This window comes from Leptonotus elevatus, chromosome 16 (assembly GCF_054856555.1).
Source record: "Leptonotus elevatus isolate MCC_2025b chromosome 16, RoL_Lele_1.0, whole genome shotgun sequence".
NCBI classification, from domain to species: domain Eukaryota; kingdom Metazoa; phylum Chordata; class Actinopteri; order Syngnathiformes; family Syngnathidae; genus Leptonotus; species Leptonotus elevatus.
In genome coordinates, this window is record NC_141254.1 from 5,784,205 (window position 1) to 5,808,154 (window position 23,950).

The window sequence follows — 23,950 nt, forward strand, 5'->3', positions numbered from 1 at the left end:
TGTGGTTAACATGAAATGAAAGCTATATCTGTGAAAGTTACAGCCTTTGTGGTACCAGTAAGGTGAAAAAGGTAACGCCTTGTTACGTTTGGAAGAAAAAGGGGGAAGCTTGCAAGCTTGAGAACACTGTCCCAACTGCAAAATACAGGCGGGGCAAAAACATGTTGTTTAGCTGCAGGAGGGGCTTGTGCACTTCACAAAATAGATGGCATCATGTAAGAAAGAAAATTATGTAGAAACACCGGCGCAACATCAAGAAATACAGTAAGATGGGAAGTTAAAGCTTAGGTAAATGGACATTGACCACAGGTATACTGGCCAACAGCTTATAAAGTGGTTTAAGGATAACAAAGTCACTGTTTTGGAGTGGCCATCACAAAGCCCTAATCTCAACCCTATTAAACCTGAAAAGGCATGTGCAAGCAAGGCAGAGTGACACCTATTCTGTGAGGAGGAATGAACCAAAATTCCTGGCAACTATTCTAAGCTGGTGGATGGATATCCGATGCGTATGATTTCATAGTCTGATTTCATATCACACAGTGAAAAAGAAAGCATATGCATCTTTTTATACTGTATAGTGAATGTTCTGCTTTCAACTGTACATACAGCTCCAAGGAATTAGAGCAATTTATGGAAAAAGAGAGGGAAAGTGAACGAGTGACTATGATGACTTTTGCAGACCTTTGCTTGACCTCAGCTGTGGTCTCTTGTCACGTCGTCCAAACGGGGGGAAACTACAGCTTTGTACAGCAATGAGAAGGTGGGAGGGAAGGAGAGGGGAACTGAGAGGAAGCAGAGGAAATGTAAGGATGTGAATGCTAAATTGGTTCTTTTTAACCACACTCTTACTGCAAACAGTAATACGAGTGACAGCAATAATATGTGATTAAAAAAAACGTTTGAAAAAACTTGAGAACCTATGAACTTATTCTCCTCAGATGTCATCATGAATTCACATTTCATAGCTAAACATCTGCCTTGAGGGTGACAATAATATAGCATGGAGCAAAGAAACATGAATTAACAAAATTAAAGTTTCTCTGTGCAAAATGGTATCTATAAAACAATTTTGATGTCTCAATAGGAAGTAAACTTTTTTTGAAGTAACTAAATAAATGAAAATTGTGGACTTATTAGTAGTAGTGGTATGCCTTAATGATTATGATGAGTCTTCTATTATATAAGGTAAACGTATCTGAACAATCATGGTTATAACATTAAAAACACTGCATAATAATTGAAGCATTTTCTGGACCAGCAAGCGCCATATGTACATGAAATATTAGATACTGCCAGGGCTCTAAATTAACTTTTTTGATAACCAGCCAACATGGCTGGTGACTCTCGAAAGTTACTAGCCAATTTTTTTTTCCCAGTGAAAATTTTCCCAGATTTTTTTTTTGAAGCCCCTAAACATAAAGTAACAACAGTATGTCTATGGCAGCATTGCTATTAAGTGAGAGATGTGCATGTCAATTTTGGTGGTGATTGGTCGTGGTTAAAACATTAAGATTTTTATAGTGAGCGTCTATGGGTAGGAAGGCTGAATGCCAATATAATCCAAAATACTGTGGCCATTGTTTTTATATTTTTCAGAGTTTGTAATGGACATACGACTCAATCTCTTAAAATAGCAATATGATTGGTTTGTTTACGATTGGTTGTAGTTTTCTGAAATTAAGCTACGTCCGAGCTACCTCCATCTTCCCACACAGTCTCAAATAAGGTATGAAGGTACCGCTAACTCTGTTGGCCTAATTCATAGTAAGGATATAGAGGACCTTATTTAAGCATTATAGTCTGTTTTTAATGATGATGATGGCAACGTGTGATGTGTTCCAGTATGTACTGACCAAGTTTCCGGTGAGGGCTCATTTGCTTGTAGCAGCATCAAAAACACAGATTCCCTCGTAGGAGGCGGCGCAAAGTTAATCCAAGGAAAAGGCTTGGGCTTCGGGGGAAATCTGAGACTTTAGCCCCAACACGAAATCCTCAGAGTTGAAACGCTACTGTAGACTTGCGTGCGCCCTTTCCTGATATAAAATGTGGTCTTTAATCCCGCCGAATCGCGCGAATCCACTTCTGTTTTAGTTCTGTGTCGCAGGGAAACGAATGAAATTAAATGTAAGGCTGCTTTAATAAAGTTTCAAACGCAAGAAGAGCATCCCAGTACGATACAGCGTCTTTTATTTTTCGCCCGCAGCATTGTTCCATTCGCTGTGAACAACTCTGGAAGTTGATGCGCACAACAATCACTTAACTTCTGGGTTTTGTGAAAAAGCTCTTTGCCTCTCACATTACCACCAAAATTGTCTAGTAAATATTTATGACCACCCGCCAAAATGAATTTTAACCCGCATTTGGCGGGTTGGCTTGTGTTAATTTAGAGCCCTGGATACTGCACTGTACATTAACAGCAGCAAGTCATATGGCCTTACAGCTGGAAAGACTAATGAATTACAGGAAACAGCCAGGGGTGAAGATATTTTACCCTTTCCTGGATGTCTACATGTGTTGGGATTGTTTTAAAGCACATTATTCCTGGCTCTTGTTGGCTTCTCTTGTAGACTGCATGCTGGTTGTTGACACACACATGCTTGTATGCCCGTCTCCCCGTGTGTTTGTCTTGTGCTCGGAGCATGGAGGGGATAAATTTAGCGCTTTAGCCCCAGACTGGAGGCAGTGGCCCTTTATCCTGCACTGTCCTACTTAACAAGAGTTCTGCTTGCCGCTTCTGCCTGCCACAGTGCACTGGGGCACACTGGACACAACAATGCCAAAAGACACGTGACAGTTACACTTGTCTGGTATGGTTAAATGTTATGTTACATGATTCAATAAAATAAAAAGAACACATTTGTTCAAACACATATTTAACACTCTTTTACTTCAGTCAGAACATTTTGCAACTGCTGCTTTACATACAGAGCACATATTGAGCAGGCAAAATGATATCCCTTTGTCTTGATCAAAATGTAAACATCAAAGACGACAGGATGTAACGTTGTACTAGATTTCGGAAACACGGCCAATTAGGAGCAAGTTGACAAGTCGGATCTGGCCAATAGAGCGCAAGCATCCCGCTTCACCTTGGAAACACGCAATCCCAGGGTGCATTTCTCTGCTGCCATGACAACCAAGATGAGCTCTCCCTTGTCCGTTCCCTCTCTCCATCACTGTCCCTGTTTTTCTCTCCTGCTATTTTCCAAAGCCAGTCTTGCTCACAGCTTCACTAGAACAACCTTGTTGCACTACTTGAAGACACTGCACGCCAGACAATGAATGACTCTTACTTGTAAACAGGCGCTGTTGGGTTTTTGCAAACAATGGCAAAATATAAAACAGTGTGAATTCACACAAAAAACTGCAAAACCTTTTCATAATATTTAATTGAGTACAACAGGAGTCGCTGCTTATACTACTTAGTACAGCATACCAAAAGATAAAGAACTAGAGTGTGGCGTGGGAGATGATGTAAGCATTTCAACACAGGGTGAGGGAGAGGGTTGAGATTATGAACACTGTCAGCTGGCTCCAGCCTCCACCAACTGGAGACTTTGGATGATTAACTGGGAGGTGTGGGGGGTTGTGTGGGGGGGTCTTTTCAGCGTTTTCCATCAGCAGATGGCAACTGAGCAGCCCAACCCAAATTTTAAGTCTATTTTTACTTTCCAAAGAGGGGAAAGGTACATAAAATAGATTCAAAGCGCTACACAGTAGTCCGCTACATGTTTTCGGCTAAATAAAGATTGTTGCACATTATTCCAAAATGATACTTTATCCTAGCCAAGGGCCGGCAATTGAGGACACTACATAGTCAGAATATGATGTAAAGGAATTTAAAAGCAAAGCACCAAAATAAGGCATTGTGTCTGTTAACATTCCAGTGTGGCTGGCACACATAAAAGGAATCAAAACAACTTCCTTGACAACAAGTAAAATTCATGGTGGTTTCACCACTATTTATAACCTGTCCAGTCTGTTCTGAGACAGCACAAGGGGGTGGAGGGAAGGGTGCGAGTGAAAAAGAGAGAGACAGAGAGAGTGAGTGTGTTCCACAGTAGAGTAAAAAACTAATTTTTTCCTCTTGGCTGGGGCTAGTCTCTCTTCGTTGCACAATGGAACAGAGCTAAACAAGTCATGAATGTCGCAGCTAGTTCTACTTTTGCTCATTTTGCCCATTATTTCATCTTATGCTGATTAAGTTCACCATGCAGGAAAAAAGTGACACGCTGTCAGCATAGGAGGAAAAAAAGAGGTACATGTCCGTGTACAAAAAATATTGTATCTGCGTGGCCCCCATGGTCATCTGATTGGGGTATCTGGCAACAGCAAGATGTTAGCTGAGCATTTCCAATAACAAAGGGAAATAAAAAGCTCCTCTAACACTTATTCGAGGTGAGCAGTGATGTAGCGTGGGTTGCCATCACCAGGGGCAAGTTAAAGTTGGTGCTCACTAACCCGTGCACCTGTTTCCCTCCACCAGTCCACCAGTCCTTTTTCAAAGAATATTTTCCTTCTCCAAAACTTGCCTCATCTTTCTGTAATGTGCACCAACTTTTTTAAGTTGGTGTAACTTTGTATGCTTTTATGAGTACTTTGTACTAAAAAGTTTTGATTAAATTGAACTATACTCGTTTTTGGGTAACATAAACATAAATTAGCTGATGTTTCATAATTTATTTTACTTATTAATTTGTAATTTTATTTTAGACCTATTTTCGCCGGGTACTCCAGTTTCCTCCCACATTCCGAAAAATATGCATGGTATGTTAATTGAACACTGAATTCTCCCTAGATTGTCTGTGTGTGCCCTGTGATTGGCTGGCAACCAGTTCAGGGTGTACCCCGCCTACTTTATGAAGACAGCTGGGATAGGCTCCAGCATTCCCGGGATTCTCGTGAGGACACACAGTGTCCTTATGGTTTGAACTTCTGTTAACTTAATCCAGTGGTTTTATAACATTTATAAGTTAGTAACTGAGAATAATTGAGTTGCTGTAACAGAAAGCTTCTAAATAATTATATATATATATATATATATATATATATATTTATATTATTTACTAAGCGTAAATAAGTTCATTGTTTTTGCATAATTGTTGTAATCTGACCTGTGAATTACTGATTTATGTTGTATTTTTTATTTTTATTTCAGTGAACACTTAAAAGATTACACATCAAAGTGTTTATTAATTTAACAACTCTAGTTGAATCAAATAAATAAACAGTCAATCATATTACATAATTCATGCTTCATTTGCCTTAGCATAACTCTGATTAAAATGATTAGTTTGTTAGAGAATACACGGTAACCTTGAAAGAATAATCGCATATATTGCGGGAGGGGGGATTCACAATGAGAGAATATTTTCCAAAATTGTTCAGTCCTACACACAAGTGTGAGAGAAACAACAACAGCACCTCTCATGAAAACAATATAATATCTGTGTGCGTCCCACACTACTGGATCAGAATTGGGGCCAAAACCTTTTACAGTAACATTAATGTGCTATGCAGCCTGATCCATTCATAATCCTTTCGTTTACCTTATAGTGCTATTGCTTTCAATAATGCATTATTTCACCACAAACAACCTGCAGGCAAGCAGCATAATGTGCACACATGATTGATATCAACTGACAAGGTAAGAGTAATCGCAGACACTTTAGGATTCAAATAATTCTGTATGAGTGAACAGCGGGAATGTTTTTTTTAATGGAATTTGACAACATGTATTTGTAGCACTGAAATAAAAGATCACTATGTTTCGATTCATGCTGAGTGTGCACTGTGCAGCTTAACCTTAAACAAACAAATGCAATAAAACTGCTAACCTTGTGTCATCGAAAGCCCTGCACAACCCACTGAGCTGCATCAAACCACATCGCGGCCCAACCAAAAACAAATCTAACCAAAATAAAAAGCGCAGCGTGCTGACACTAACCTCTTGTTGATAGGCTTCTCATCCTTCTCGTAGGGCTTGACAAACCACTTGCCGATGCGCACAAAGCTGCGATTCATGAGGCAGCGCTCCAGCAGGTTGTGGATGGCTTTGAACAGCAGCGTGCGGCACTCATAGGAAAGACCATTCTCCCAGAGTCCATCTTCCTCAGCTGGAGGGGAGAGAAGAAAAACGTGAAGGGTGGAGAGATTTTTGGGACCATTTAAAAACCATCATCATAAGGTGCTTAAAAGAGTTTATGAGGTTCATATTCTGACTGCATAAAACACACTTTGCAATTACATCGTCTTACAGCAGCTACGGGGAGTAGATCAGCAGTTAACTTCATTCCTTTTTGAAGCTGTGCATTAATTTAATCAATGACATTAAATTGAAACATACAGGCAGGATTAAAAATCAGTAGTATAGTGACATTTTAAAGCAACATGAAATTAGTATTGAACAAACTTTCATTAGACAAGATGTACGGAATAAATACTAACAGAAGGAGAATCTTGAAAGGTTGCTCGCCACACCTTTTCAAAGGACGAGACACTTGAGACTGGACACCCAGACAAACCATTTCTTGAAAATGCAAAGCAGTGAGCCGTGTCTCAAGTGACATCTGAAAGCCATATCGAGCAAGCCATGAAAATGCAAGGAGTGTGCTCACTGTGACAGACAGATAGACAGCTCGAGGAGACACCTGCTGCTCCCTGCTTTTAGGCTGTGTAAGTTCCCGTGGCTCCCCTCTATGTCTATTTTACACTTTGTTTTCACTGCAGATACCCGTTTTTTTTTTTCTTACTGTCTAAAGCTTCTGGCCGTATATATTGTGTATATTATGCATCACCATCACTGAGGCTCAATACACTGCACGGGATAGCTGCAGTAAGAAGCAACGGAACAGGATGGCTAAATGAAGATGATAGCGTTAGAAAAGCTCACCAAAGCTCATTCTCAATCATGTAGCAAGACATTGATATAAAACACTCTGCTTAAAGAATAAAGGAATTCATCACAGACAAGAAGCCGAAAATTTGAGACAGCCATTGTGCAGTCATTGTACTTTATAGCATGACATATTTTTCAAATCACATGAGGCTTGCTCCCTTCCTTGATAAAACCAAAAATCAAGCACTGGAATTCAGTAGTTCTTCGAAAAAGTGTAACCAGGGTTTTCCCCAGTGCTTTATAAGCCTGTAAATGTTGTGTTTATTATTATAATTTGAAGTTGTTAAAATAATAAAATAATATATACGTACATACGTTTCACATCTCCGTAATGTCCATGCAGGATGCTTGTGATGACATTTGCACACTATGAAGTGTTTTATTATGAACAAGGAACCACATGAAGCTTTAATGTGTGTGGAGGGTTCGTAAAAGTTTGGTAAAGTCTGGTGCATAAGAACATGAAGTGCTAATGTATTCTGTCACAATGCTGTGCCCTGAATGCAGATGTGCAGCATGTGTTACTCATCTTGTTTCTATTGTGGTCAATCACTGCAGGCAAGTAATGAAGTAAAAATAAAAATGTGTATGTCATTTGGTTCTATTTCACCAGACCTGTCTGGCTGTCGACATTATTCACAGAACAGGCAGGGAATGCTGAAATGCAAGACCTCAAAGACCACAAACATAAAAACAAAAACAAATATATTAAAGGTGTTAAAATTTGTGCGCTAATTTTGAATTAATTTAAAGTTCCTTTAACACCACTAATTTTTTTAAATTAAAGGCGGCCCCTTACATGGAAAGCCTGCACTGGGGGAATTCCAGTCGCAATGCAGCAGACACGTCCACGTCAAAATTTAGCAGTGCTAAATGTAATAGTGATGCATATATTTGTGGAGACTGGGGTCAAGTTGTATTTTACAATATTAAAAATGTGCAGAATTTCACAAGTTACTTCATGTTAAGGATTAGATAGTTCTTAATATGAAAAGAAAAATGCACTGAGTTGTCACCAACGTCTAACAAATGAAAAATGACAACAAATCAATATCACCTTTTTTTTACAGTACAGTACATCTTTTTAATTTTAAATACATTTTATGAATTATTACGAAATTTCTGTATCAATGACTAAAAGATGCTGCCATATTTCTACGAGTTTAACATTTTTTTCCACTTTTATTTTAACAAGAGTATGAAAATATAGGGAAAAAAATATTGTACATTTAGAACAAATATCAAATTTGCGATTAATCGTGAGTTAACTATTGAAGTCATGTGATTAATGACGATTTAAAAAATGAATCGCCTGACACCCCTAAATATATATTTGTTTTTTTTATTCATTATTGTGTAAGCAGGAGCATAACATGACTGATTTATGATATGACTTTTACTTGCAAAGAGTGTAAATTCCATTTTGTGCTTTAATTGGAATAATACTGTAGCAATAGGAGTGTGAAGATTACTTTTCGTTTATATGACATACAGGAGCAAAAAATAAACAGACCAGAGTATGAGAACTTCCATTGTGTTGAGAATGAAAACATATCACCAGAACCATATCAGAAGGACAAACAGCCTGCACTGACGTGGCTGCTGGATAAGCCATTGCTCACATCTGACAGGATTTGCTGTCCTTTGCGTCAAGTCCCCAACAAACATGAGCATCCAAGAATGCTGTCTCTGCATGAGAACCGTGACCCACTCTTCATGTCAGCTTAGTGTGCACAAAGGAAGCCCTAGCCACATGAATCAAAATGTCCTGAATTATTAACTGAAACTGTGGCTTGCCACTGTAATGCATCAGTAGTTAAAATAGTTTAAATGTCAGTGATGAAAAAATACACCGTTACCTGTGTCAGGCAGCTCCACATTTTAAAGGGACTGTTGAAAGCTTTATGAGCATAATTTTGACAGCTCTGAAAAGAACACTAGCATTTAAAATACGAGAAAGATACAACAACCTCAGGTGAAGAGCCAAGTAAGGAGGGTGACATGCCCAATAAATTTGATAGCAACATTCATTTATCGGGCACATAGACAACTCCAGGGATTTGCGCAGGAATGCAGAAAGCAATGTCGAGAAGAAAAAACAATGGGAGTGGGTGACAGAATTGATCGTGAGATGCATCGCAATTCTGAGTCAATTACAGTAATTTCTGGACTACAAGGTGCACCTGACTATAAGCCGCACCAGCTAAATTTGGGGAATACTACACATATAAGTCGCACCCGACTGTAAGCCGCAGGTGTTTTTAATGTTACCGCACCGGGTTCCCGCTAATTTATTTTCCATAATGAGGGTACAAATTGTCTCTCTCTCGTTCTGTCTCTCCTACTGTATTAGGGCTCACTTGTTTTTTTTTTGCTCTGCCTGATGCTCTTGCGCTTCCTTTATAGTGCGCCCCATTATGATCTGATGGATACGCCGCACCTTTGTATTAGCCGCAGGGTTGAATGAAAGTCAAAAAAGTAGCAGCTTGTAGTCCAGAAATTACTGTAATGCATTTCATAAATTAGTAGAGAATAGAGATAGACCGATGTTTTTTTCAGGGCTGATACAATACCAATTATTAGTAGTCAAGGACGGCGATAACCGATATTTGGAGCAGATATAAATTTTTATGAAAAGGGAAAATATTGGCATAAAAAATTGTCAAAATACAAACTCCAGTTCTTATTTTTTTAAGCATATTTATTGAATAATGTTTAGGGTTCGTAAAATATTGGCGTTAAAAAAAAAATCTTAGTCCTTAGACATCTTTGTTTTAAGAATCGAACAAAAAGTTCAGGGATCTTCCTGGGCAGTAGCATGTCTTCATAATTTAAATAAAAACTTAAGTAAATAACTCTCTATTGTTTGCTACAGTAAATACTTTTTTTTTTTAAATAGCTGAAGTATTAAAAATTTACTTATCTAAGTTTTTATTTCAAACACGACAGAAGGTGCATAGAGGCATCTATGAAAATGTAAATAATGAGTTCCCTGATTCCCCCCCCCCCCCCCTGAACATTTTTTTAAATGGATCTATTATCGGCCGTATGATTCTTCAGAATGGCCGATGCCGATATTCGTCAAAATGCTGAATATTGATAAATTGGTCTATCCCTATGAATTAGTATTAAATAATGATGGCAGAAGTAAAAAGTGGACTCTGAAGTGCAACTTAGGGCTGACAGAGTGGAAATGGTAAGATTGAACGCAGCAGAAGGTGGTTCTACAAAATATTCACTTAGGTGGGTTGGTCGGGTGGGGTGATGTTTTCACACGTCCTACTTTTATTTTATTTTATTTTAATTTGTAAAATAACAATAACAATAATAATAAGTAAGTAAAATATTGTATAGTTAATTTCATCTGACAATTGTGTCCAACTTTCTGCTGATTATTCACACACACACACACACACACACACACACACACACACACACACACACACACAAATAAAATTTTACAACAAAATTTTACACGTTTAAACCCTGAAATGTGGCAAAAGGTCATAAAGTTCTAGGGGAGCTAAATAGCTCATGCTTTCGCAAGGCACTGTATAGTTAATATTTAGTATTATATTGGTTAATGAAGAAAAAAGCTATTTTATAAATTTGTGTGATTTATGACATATTTCCACCCATTTTGGCAAGAGAGTCCCACCCCTACAAAACATTGAATTTCAAAGGAAAATAAACATTTAATTGATTATACATTAAAACGGTTACTTTGCTTTAAGTAATTTAGCAGCTGGCTTGACCAGATACCTTGCAGGAAAAGAGGGCAAAAGGTCAACAAGAAAAGATAGCAGGCCCCCCGAGGGACTGACAGGCAATGAAGAAAAAGGACAGGGTGGAAGGAAATATAAGCTTTTAGGCAATACTCCAATGTCGGTGTAATAGATCAATGAGACTGATAAGCTTTGAAAGCTGTAACTGAGAAAAAACTGCAAGGCTCCAATCTAAAGCAAACCAGATTATACATTTTGATTGAACTTGTGGAACCTCTTCTAGTCCCTATTAATAGTGGCTCTTATTCAAAAGTGTCAGTCTCCTTAAAGTTAATGCCTTTTTCTGCTTTCATGTTCACATCTGCACTGTACCTCCTCCATGTCACATCCCCCTTTTCAGCCCAAGCAGCCCTTTAAAAAAAACAAAATAAAAAAAGTTGCCTGGTTTAGTTTACAAATAATGTTCGATACCACTTTTTTTTCAGACCAATACCAGTATGCAAAAAAAGAAACATTTTAAAATACACTGCAAAACCCGAAATCTTAATATATAATTTCTTAAATTTTACCTAAATGTGCTTATTTTGCTTTGACAAGTTATTTTTTATTAAAATACAATTGCCAGACAAGATCATTCTGCTTATTACTTAATTTTCTTATTGATCAAGCAGTCTTAGCATTGAGTATTAAAAGCCAGTTTAAAGTACTGTGAGACTTAATACAAACATTTTCCACATTTTAAAATGACTAACCAACATCAAAGGCCCTGAACTGAAAGCTGAAATATCATTTTTTAAGATTTTGCAGAATCTAGTAATAACATAAATGGGAAAAAATACAAGTCTGAAAACAATTGGACAAAAGTGCAATATAGATCTTTATTGTAAGCAAGTTTGTGATTCGTTTCGTTATATTTATTAAGCTCATTTTCACTCTTGCTAATGAATAAAGTACCCACTCAGTGGGTAGTGTCTGACACTGGAAGGTTGTGGGTTCAATCCCTGTCTGGGTCATATCAAAGGCAATTAAAAATGGGACCTGTTATCTCCCTGCTTGACACTCAGGCTAAGATGGCCAACTGTAAATGACTCTGCATGTATTTTAAGGAAATTGTTCTATATATTACAGCTTGAAAAAAAGTCATTAGTCATAGTCTAAAAATACTATTTTAAATACTGTGGTTGATATGAGACTAGTATTATTTTCTTATTTTTTTAAATCTTACAAATACATTTAAGTACAAATGTTTTGTTCTGTTGGCAGATAATTTTGCTTATTTGAAGTATTAATTTTCTTATTTTACAATTTTTTTTCTTGACAGTATACATCACAATTCACAATGCAGCATTTTTCTTAAAATTGCATGAAATTAATGGCAATTTTCTATTCCTCTAATTTATTCGTATTTATACCTTGAAATAAGGGCAGTATCGGCCTGATAACAATACCTAATGACGATACCTGGTAACCGTACTCGCCCTTCTCTATTTTATATACACACAATACTGTAAAAAAGAAGAGAAAAAAAAGCTTTGGCCACCAACAGATGTTTTATTTTAGCAATGTTAGTAAGATCATAATGTAACTAGAAAGCTACTAAGTTTATCATGGACCTTCATTAAAGCTAAACTAGACCCCCCCCCCCCCCCCCAAAAAAAAGCAAATGAAAATAATCCATTGAGCTTTGCATATGGGTTTGTTTGTCCATCTATGTGTTAGCTAGCAGGCTATTTGCTGGATGATGGAGAACTGGCCATTCTCGGGAGTCGACAGTGCTATTTGATGCCATGGCGACTTGAAATGCAGGCGGAAAAAATTTAAAGTTTTAAAAAATAAATAAATTGGCACCTCATTCAGATACACAGCAAAATATGTCTTAATTTAATTGCTAATAAAGTACTGTTGTTGTTTTAATAATTAATATGCGTCATAGTTGTAGTGATGATAAATGCAAATGCTTCATTCAAAATGTAGATGAATTTGCGTTCGTAGCTGAGGCCAAAAACTCTTGCTGGCTTTTTGATGGCATGTTATGTTTCGGAAAGATAAGTGGCCTCATTGAGACAAAGATTTATTGGCCCAGCTGATGGCTGGGGTACTTTTATGTCGTTGCCTCCTGTGTTGCAGGTGACCTTTATAAAAGCTCTTAAGCGGATGCATAGCAGCTCTGTTCAGAGCAGCGCCACCTATTGTACCACGCGCAAGGACTCACATAGCACAACTTGCTTTTTACATCCAGCAGCATTGGCAGTTGAGTCATCCCCAAAAATTTAAATCTGTCACCAAACGACGCGTATACATCAGTTGAAAAATTTGATAAAAGCTTTGGGAATTATTTTTAACAGGTGGTCTAAGTAAGGGGATCCATATGCATTTGTTCATCTATGGATAAGCACTTGGCGCAGTAGTCGTTAAACAGCTAGATTAATGCTTTGTGATCGACCACGCTCGTGGGGATTCTACCAAGCCTGGCCACAAGGTTTCCCCTTTCCTCTATTTCCGCCTTATCTGCAAGGGGAGTGAAATAAACCGGCACTGCTCTACCAAGTCTCCATTACTAATTAATGAATATTTCCTGAGCAGAGAACAGGGACAGAGAGGGGAGCGACTGCACCCATGGGCCAGCACAGCACGCATGGCCGAGTCCCAGCGCTATGCCAGTCAAGAGAGATCCATCAGACAGCACGAAAAAGGGAGATGCAGCAAGAAGAAAAAAAGGAAACCAAGCAGGAGATTAGCCCTAGAAAATTGATCCCTGAGCTAGGACTGGACGTTTAATCAATTATTAAATCAATCAATTTCAAATATCACCACTTTTTTTTAGTCAGTCATTTGGAATTGCTTCGGGTTTGCAGTGTCAGACAACGTGCAGAAATCTGAAGCTGTTTGTTCATAGGTTGTAAATGTTAAGGTTGCAAATGCGTCATGCGTTTTGATTTGACAAGAGTCACGGTCACGGTTGGTAAAGCTAGACATGATGCCTGTTAATGTGTTGCAAAAGTAGTCATTTATCTACATAACTCTTTATTTACCTACATGTTCTGTTCGGCTGTTTTTTGTTTGTTTTCATATTCTGCCTCTGTGGTGATTTGTATTATGCTGAATATTTATTGAAAATTGCGCTTGGATTTCTCCACATACTGACCCACTTCAGCAACCGTTGTGATAAATTACAGTAAAGTCAAAATTAATTGATTAATTGACAAGTAATCGATTATCGAATTCATCGTCAAGTATTTTAATAATCGACTAATCATTTGGAGCCCTTTTTTATTTAGAATTTTATTTAAATGTAATTAAATTACATGTTATTTTCAGCATATCAACAGTAATTTTTCAGTGATTTATGTAGTCCTTATGAAAGAAGACTGATCATCTTCTGTGTTTTACTTTGGGAAACAATGACCAAATCGGTAACATAGTACAACATCAATCCCCCCCCCCTTTTTTTAAATCACTATACAAATTTGAAGTACAAAAAAACACCAATAACCGGTTAATCAGTATTCAGCGAAAAATGCTTTTGTAATACACTTTAATGCTAAATTAAAAATGAATTTGATTAGTCGATTAATTGATTGAATAATCAATAAATTAATCGATTCTAAAAATATTCGATAGTGCCAGCACTAAACTACAGACAATTCTGTCAGTTAATTCTGTCAATTCTCTCAGTGGTCCCCAATCACCAGCCGCGGCAAGCTGCAAAGTTGAAAGAAAACACCCCACCCCACTCCCCCCAAAAAAACAAACACAAAATTACAGTAGTTCCAGTTTATCCTAAGCTAAAAAACAATTTATTTTGAAAAGTGACTGGTAGACCTGTCACGATAAGAAATTTTGCTTGTTGATAAATTGCCCCAGAAATTATTGCGATAAATGATAACATTGCGGTGTAAACTAATATAATGATAATGGTATAATGTATAAGTCCAAAGAATTCCCACACATGAGCAGTTATGTTCGGCTTTGATACCAGCTCCATTTGTCCGCATTATTTCTAAATGATGGCTGTCCCTACAACTCAGGGGCCATCAAGCTGAATCTGATGCGCCAAATGCGACGCTGTTGTTGGGGTGGTTAACCCTGAGGAGGTTTGTATCCCCTGCCGTGGGATTTTATGATGTTTACCACATAAAAGTGGTGATTTTTCGAAAATGTTCTTTGTTCCTAATCCTAACCATAATCTTAAACTTCATAAAATGTGGGAGAAAACCGAAAAAACATTAACATTCATCAGCCGTTTTAGCTTTTTCTATGTATACTGAGATTTCCTATTGTTTGCGTGGTCATTGAACGCACCTAGAGTCCATTGCGGAATACGAGCATGTTCTTGCTTTTCTTTGGTTTATCTGCGATAAATATTATTTTTCTTGTTACAAAACCTTGTTTCTAAAACTCAAAAACACACGTGTCTTCTACATGCGTTTATTGAAAAACATGCGTACCCGTGGCAGGGGATACAATATTTTTTCGGGGGTAACTAACTAACTACTTCGACACAGCACCGCCTCCAAGAGTGCATGTCAACTTTGTCAAGATGTTTCACTCCTCAATATGCTAAGCACGGTTTAGGAGTCAGTCGTGACAGGAAAGTTAACTTATTGCTCACTTTGGTAAAGCCCGTATCTCACTGAGCAGCACAGGATTGCAAGGGTGTGTGGACGTAGCGAGTGTTGCTTTTTCGGCAGGCTTCGAAGCACAAGCAATGAATAAAAACAACACTGATAGCTTTGGTGCGCTGCTAGCAATAATGCTAAATGGCTATTAGCAGCGCACAAATGAGAAAACCCGATGGGACACGTGCGAACCAAAATGTTTAAACTGGTTTTAAAAGCCACTTTCTGGGCTCCGTGTGGCGGAGTGGTGCCGTGAGTGCAGGCGGCGTGGGTTTGCGGGAGACCATGTTTGTGTGTGTGCGTGAGTGAGTAAATAGAAAGAAAAAAAAGCCGTGACTGACAGAGTGAAGCAAAGGACCAGCGCATATGTTGATGACGTATGTAAACAAACACGCACGCACATGGCTGAGAATGATCGCGTCCCGCAAAGTTAACAAGTACATTTTTTATTATCGTGCAATTAATTCAATTTATTGGATATCGCGACAGCCCTAGTGAAAATGGTCCAAGTATTCTCAGCCAAGATTGTATGATGATTACCATTGATAGACAGTAACAGTATCTGTGTCATTGCAGCCAAGTGAGACAATGAAGAATGTATCCAGCATAGTAAAAAGTTGGAACAAATAGCAAGCGTGGCATCATTATATTAAATCAGGTTGATATATTTATCGACCCTGTGTCACTTTGAGTGTGTGTGCATGTGTTGTACTTGATAGGCTAATGGAAGGACCATGCCATGCCTACATGCACAAGTACAGTATTTCCAAAAGCCATTGCATTCTCTTTACTGACCCAAACATACATATATTAATGTCCAAGCTGCAGAGAGTAAAATATAAATAAATAAAAGCGATTGCATAACAAAAAGTGTTATAGCATGTTTTTATGTTGCTGTAAACATTTATACACCAGTATGTAGAAGCTCTTTAAATGAAATCATAACAAAATTATGCTTATATACAAGTTTTGTGTTTTTTAAGCAATCATTTTTATGGGTTTTACAGCATACTTAACTTGCTGGAATGCCCTTGCATGCGAAAGGGGAGGGCTACAGTCATCCATGCACTTTTCAGCCGTTTATTGAACGCTGGTAGAGGACAGAAGAAGCTGCTGTCAGACACAGCTCATACTCAGACACTCACGTGCAGACTCGGTGACATAATACATAACACCTCACTGGGGCCTACTTCTTACAGGTACAAACGTGTATCTAACACAAACACTAGAATATACTTAACTTTATGCTGGCATTTTTTATGCATCGCGTTGGTCGCTGATTATTACGACAGCGTATTAGGGCCACGTATATATATTATTTTTTACGTTGGTGGTTGCCTCTTGTACTTATAATTTATCATTATTATTTAAATTTTGTTATTTTGTTCTTTAAGCAAGCATAAATAAAAATATAAAACATTAAAATAAATTAAATATGAATTTCTCAATTATTTGATATAATTTTCAGTAGGATATCCGAAAACCTAAATATTCAATAGTTACAGCCCTAAAACTATTCAGTAAGGGGAAAGATCTGAGCTTCAGCGATTATTGCAGCATATTGGAAAATGAGCCTGTAACAAAGGTGACTCTCCTGTTTATGTTTGCACTTGAGAGCTAGCTCGTTAAAGTTTATGCAGTCAGCTAAATAAAAAAAAAAAACTTTTTGAAAACTGGAAAATTTATATCAGGCATGAATTTATACTGCAAATTTAGCGAAAATGTCACATTCCTTCCTTCAATCAGCACATGCATGCATGGATGCAGTACAAGTAATCATTACGAGTAGCCAAGGATGGGCACTTTTAAATGCAGACCTGGCGGCTCCCTTCATCACAATGTTCTCTGTTTCTCCCATCCTCTTAAGATGATTATAAAAGAGTAAAAAAATGTCTGTGCTACAACGCCCGCGCCAGAGATGATTTTCTAAATGGTGGGGTAACCACACCCTCGCATTAAATTCAAAATAAAAATGTAACAACATACGGGTTGTACAACTGTAGGAGCTGTTGCCTTGTGGCTAAGTAGAATGTAATGAGGGGGTCAGGGAAACAGCTCAGTGCAGCACAGCAATGCACAGCCGGTTGTTAGATGCAACCATCCATGTGAAGCTACAGTTAAGACTGTCTGCATTGCAAAGACAATGAAGACGATGAAGTTTGCCGTGTGTGTCCTGTCCTGTGGCTTGAGCACTTCGCGTTACTGTTCATCAGCCCTGAACATATTGTTCAGATATACTGTATAATGTGGCACTCATACACTCTCTCACTGTCTCTTTGCAATCATTTGCACACTGTTGCGTCCAGCAGATGTGTGTGAAAAGACCCAAAGCTTGGAACTTTGGATTTACAGGTGTTGGGGCTGGGCAATAAATTCAATGAATTCGATTAATCGTCATTTTAGAAATCGAATTGTTGAACATTTGCTAAATCGTGAAATCAAGGTGCATATAAATAAATACACTTGTCTTTTACTGGATTGTTAAAAGCGCTTCTTATGTTCTGTTACATCCAAATGTTATTGTAAGATGTAATTTTGCACAAGTGGCAGAATGCTGGATGGGAGGTGTTTACAATAGCTACCAACTACTCTTTTTTTATTTTTTTAGCACAAAGTATGACTGCTAATATTATGATAAAATGTATTTAGAATCAGTATGCATTAATGTTGTCTGAACATTTTTCACAGGAATGATATTTGAACAAATGAAACCTTTAAATAAATGTTTGTTGAGTTTATTAGATTAAAATGGATGAACTCATTCACTTGCAGCTATTTTCACTGAAGCAACCCCCTTCGCTCCCGACTGTTTTACTGGATTTTGACTGATTTTGCAAGAATATTGTGTTCTATTGCTATAAAAACATGGAACCTACCAAAAGAAAGATTAGTCTCTTCTTTCATTAGGAAAAATAAGTATATTTCTATCTGTTTCCATTTTGCAGCAATTAGCATTAGAATATAGCTAAGTTTCATCATTATTCACATTCCTGTTGAAAACACTGGTAAAAAGAGTTTGTTGAAACATGGCCCTGGCTGATCGCTTATACTCTGCTGCCACCTGCTGGCCGTTTTTTGTAAAAAACTACCATTGCTTTAAGCCACCTCTTCATGTCAGAATCTGCATCAAAGCCTTATGTTTGTTCTTGCATTTAAAAAAAACTTATAAATATGTTTTGGGGAGTGAAGGACAAAGTATTAAAAACGTATTCACACGTTTTGGAGTTTGAATGAGTTAAAAACGTAATCGTTCAGAATGATTGACAAAATTAAGATTTTATTTTTGGGCCTTATCGCCCAACTCTAATTTTTTAATGAAAAGAGTAAAAAAAAACAAAGAAGAAAACACAAGATAATTCCTTATGCAAATGTTTCACTAGTCCACACAGAAATGGTCAACTTTGAACCTACGTGTTTTTTTTTGGTTTTTTTGTTTGTTTGTTTTTTGCTGTTCCCCACACCCCCAATAAAATTATGATTTGGATGTATTTTAACAATCAAAACAGCAGCACTTAATTGCATCAATTAAGCGCTTTAGACTCTTTGAGAAGAGCTGTTTGCGGAGTGGAAGGGGCGCCAAATGGGGGCATGCGCCTCGGACGGGCGCTGCCCCCCCCCCCCCCCCCGACCGCCATTTGTCGGGAGGGAATGAGAAACCGGGTGCTTCCGGAGGCACCGCCGCCGCCTCCAAGCGCCACCCTCCCCCCGGCTGTGTGAGATCAAGCCATGCAGTTTGGGAATATTGGCAAACCTTGGCTTGGATATTGGATGGAAGGAGTAGCCTATACCACGTTTGTTGAACAATGCTGTACTTGCATCTTCTCAAGGGGTATCTTTCTCATTACTGCTGTCCAGACTTAATGAGCGTCAAGCAAAAAAAAAAATTGTGTTAACTTAATAAATGTTGGGAACGAAGACATGTGATGGGATTTGATTACACAAAAATGTGGGCAATTCAGAGCTAATTTAATAACATTGAATAACTGCATTCTTAATCATCGTCTCTTTTTTTGGGGAATGTGTTCTTCAGACTTTAATGCAAAAGATCACTTTGATGACGGTGGCAGAGGCTCAGCTGGCATAAAGGGCAGTTGAACACGGGACGATGAACTTGGACACTGATGTACAGATCTCATGAGACATTGTTCCTAAATAAGGAACACACATCTGAACTTCTAAACACAGGATCTGAAAACTACCCTCAACTTTGTGGTCAAGCCTTTACAGACATTTTGAAAAATGCGGCCTCACAATGGACAAGGTTAAGAACAAGAAAAATCAAAACAGTTATTGTTTTGAAATGCAGCACAGTAAAGACTCAGTCTATATGCTGACGTCATCAAAACATTATATCGAATTTCAAATTGCACAAAATTGTAGAATTTTTAGGTGTCCCAATATATGAACAGCATGCACACAGGGAAAACACAAACTGAGAGCCAACATTTGTGTAGCGTATGCCATACAAACTATTGATTGTGAGAAGAAAGATTGTGGTTTCCCAACAAATCTGCTCGGCTATACTCATTTTATGTCAAGCACTGTACAGCCACTAATGTACACTATAATCAAACGCTGTCCGAATGCCACTGGGACTCGAGTGGAAAAAAGGACCGTGGCAAACTAGTATGAACTTCAAAGACATACCATGGAGAAACTATTCCCACACACAAACATCCATTGCAAATTCCTATTCTGAAAAGATCAGTGTGTCTTTAGGGAGGAGGAGAAGGCAGCCATTTATCTTTTGCTTTGGATGCCCCTGGTCAGAAGACTGCAACAGCTTTTGAGGGGAGAGGGCAATGAAGAGAACATACCATTTGCATAAGAATACATGCATATTCCCAACCTACGGGAGGGGGAAGGCTGCCATTTAATCCAGCAATGGTATTCACTTTTTGGGAATAATTTCAGTGCAAAAAGCCAGAGAGAGGATGATGATTAGAATTACTTTTCTTATTGTGTCACCAGTAAGGCTGCTTGTCCAACAATGTTAAGACGGTGCTTGGCAGTTTGTTACCCTTACATTCCCTTTATAGTGATTAAGTGTCAGGCATTAAAAGATTCCTCAAGTTTCCGCCCTTCACTACCCTCATCTCTTTGGCTCAACTCCTTCTCCCCCCATGTCCCTGGAGAGAAGGGATTACTGGCACACTGGTTTACAGAAATGGCACTTGGTCAAACTTAAAAGACTTTCACAGGCCGCTAATCTAATGAGGATTCAAGAGAGAGGGAACGAGTGCCATTTCAGTTTGCCAAAATGAGACGAAAGCAGCAGATTTGCATGGTAACCACCAAAATTGCTCCAAAGCTTGGAATAATGTAAGAAATACAGGGGAAAAAACATTTAAATTCTTAAACCACACCAAAATATACCCAATGGTTAATTAACTGAATATACAGATATTTTAATATATCATTTACTTCCTTCTTTTTTTACCTGCACTCACTGCAGATGCAAGCTGTTCCTCTGTACTGGCATTAGTAATCTACCATTCAACAAGTCCACACATCTAATGCTGGAAGCTTTGACTGTAGAGGGTGTCAATCAATAAACAATCAGCACTGGAACTGTAATATCATTCTAACCTTCGCACTCAGCTTCTGTTATCACCTGTTAACTGACACATGTAAACTTACTACAAGTACATAACAGTTGCAGACAAAAACAGCTAGTCAACCTGACACTTTTTCATTAGACTTTACACGATCAGGATTTTTGGAGTGGATCACCGATAAGCAACTTTAAATAAACCGATCACTGATCAAATCACAAGATGGAGCAACATGTCTACTACATAAGCACCTATTGTGTCCATTATAAAATGGTGTTTTTGTTATACATCTGGTTAGGAAGTGCGTGGCCCCCCAATATGTGGCCCCTGAGTAGCGCTCATGAGAAAGAGAGTAAAAAATAACAGACAGACAAAGTAACAGAGGATAGGTTAAAACTGGGGCTTCAGCTATATAACCTTCACTTATTCTGTAGACACAAAAAATGTTTAAATAAATAAAATAAAACAGATGTTTATGAATACCCATGCCTGCAAGGATTCAAAAATCATATAAATATTATATTACTTAAGTAATCAATCACTACAGCCCTAGAGTAGTCCTAGCAAAAAGACAAGTAGTGTGTTCGGATATCCTACTGAAAATTATATTGAATAATCGGGTGTTTGAATGAAAAAACAAAAAAAGCATTTTTATTTTTTCTTGGTTCATGCTGCATTCGTGGAAGGTGGGAAGTCGGCAAATATAAACAACAAAAATGGCTGATTCCAATAAATTGTTTGTTGTTCTGGTTAACACAGTCATTCCAAATCACGTTGTGTTATCTAAACCTATTTTGAATAACTAAATTAAAGTAACAACAATGCATAAATATTAATAAATATCTGTTTGAAATCTTAGAAAGTATCTTTTGCTATTTATGGTTTGTCTCTCCATGGGGCTCGCCATTGTTGAGTGACAATAGATTGAAGTCGGTCAGTGAAGACTTCTCATTTTCCTCGAAAGGAGCAAAAGAATACAGAAAGACAAGAAAAATCCCATTTCCACTTGATAATGAACAACCAACTAGTTTTCATTTTTAGAAAGTCAACTTTTTTTTATTTACTTAAATGTAAACAGTGCTTAGCAGCACACTATATGCTCCTCTCTAGAAACATATAGTGAGATTTTAGACAAATCTCCCCATAGGTTTTGGTCTATGAGACGAAGTGACGTCAGAAACACAGTAGTGATTTTGCCAGCGAAAACAGTACACTTTGAGTAAGCCTAGTTTGTTCAAAAGTGATCAGGAGGAATGACAACTATTTCTGGCTGTCTGCATCAAGGTGTGAGTCATTTATATCGATTAAAATGCCGTTTTTGGGGTGCCCTGAAAAGTCCTAAAAAAAATGGGGGGGAAATGTCCTGAAAAGTGACTATTTTTGCAGATACAAGGTTTCGGCCCGATGCCAATGATATATTATTTGGTAACGTAAGGTTTTCCTTCTCACTGTGTTGTGTGTTGTGCTGGTTACGGCCATGAACAAGTGTTGCTGCGTTTGGCTTAACTACTTCTTCCAGGCAGTGTACACGAAAATAAGCAGATATCCAAACCAGAAAAAAAAGTCAAGAAACTCGAGGACTCATTTCACCTCTGCAGTACACACATGTTCGCACGTACGCATCTTCTTCTTCTTTTCCTTTTGGCTTTTCCCTTCAGGGGTCGCCACAGCGAATCGGTTGCCTCCATCTAACCCCGTCCTCTGCATCCTCTGCTCTCACACCAACTACCTTCATGTCCTCTTTAACTACATCCATAAACCTCCTCTTTGGTCTTCCTCTAGACCTCCTGCCTGACATTTAGAAACTCAGTATCCTCCTGCCAATATACTCACTATCTCTCCATGTCCAAACCATCTCAGTCTGGCCTCTCTGACTTTATCTCCAAAGCCTCTGACGTGCTGTCTCTCTGAATCCAAAAAACTCAAATAAATGTGTTCAGCTGGAGGAACAGAAATTGTGTATGTTTGGATCAGGTGCCATCAAATGTACTAATATGGTTTTCAAAATGAGCATTGGTCTAGTTTAAAAAGAACATCAAAAGCCACAAATCCTTAAAAATGATGATTCATCAATTCCAATTCCCCAGCGGTACAGCTGCACTTAGCGATATTCAATCATCAAATTTCTGGTGCGAACCTGCCCAAAACATGTTTAAGACCCTCAAGAGGGCTTTAACATTTTCCCTAATATAGCTTCTTTATACCACACTCTCTGACTTGAAATGTAGCACTCCCTATTAGACCTGAGCCATACGCTTTAGGTTATTACTGGGAACGGTTAGGCCTGAATGGGTCGCCCATCGAAGCTTTCAGGTTTCATTCGGAGTCCACTTCAAACACAATGTCCAATAATGAAGGGGAGTCACAGTAAGGCTCGCCTTAGCTGGCCTCCGAAGTTCAATCAACATGGCAGAGAGAGTGAATAAAAATGGCCTCTTCCATCTCTCAGCACTAATGTTACTGTTTCTGAGGAGGGGGAGGAATAAAGTGAGGGGTGGACGCATTTTCCTTGTTTCCACATGGTTGCACCTGTGAGCTGCGATTCGCTCGAGTTAAGATGGAGCTGAGCTCAGTTTTACACCAGCATCATTGCTTGCCCATTCTCTGTAGAATAGCTACACATGCTCTGTTTAGTGTGCTGCATGGCAGTACTCACCCTACGAGTCGCCCTCTCAAACACTAATGTGAAAATGAGACCACATGATAGCTGCTGTCTTCACAGAGACAGCGGTGCCCTACAGGTGCTGGCACTACCAGTGTGGCTGGCTGGCTCATCAGTCACAGATTTTTACATTTCCCTGGGGTGTCGACTTACAGGGTATCCCTTGTGCCCACCTGACAGGCACTGAAACCTGTATCATTTTTCATTGTACAACCAATAACGTATCATGACAGCGTGATTTATCTTCACGTTTTTATTACACTGGAGCTACAAATCCTTTACATTTTCTGTTATCTTTTACAGCTATCACTCTTCTGGCTTGACTGACTCCAACAAATGGTGAAGTCGTAGGGAGGTGTTAATTTCATATTCATAAATTATATTTCTTGCCAGGACACTTAATCACATTTAATATATATGTCTTTTTTAATCACCTAATTTGAAAATGTAACAAAAACTACTGTGATTTAGTTAAAAGGGTTGTACTC

The 23,950-nt window shown here is 38.3% G+C and overlaps 1 protein-coding gene across 1 annotated transcript in view; it reads right to left on the reverse strand.

Annotated features, from left to right (window-relative positions):
• Positions 1-23,950, reverse strand: part of med13a (mediator complex subunit 13a) — a 99,716-nt gene that overhangs the window by 59,472 nt on the left and 16,294 nt on the right. The window contains exon 4 of the mRNA XM_086098673.1: positions 5,951-6,119. Coding sequence (XP_085954799.1) covers positions 5,951-6,119 — 169 coding nt within the window. The remainder of the gene's footprint in view (positions 1-5,950; positions 6,120-23,950) is intronic.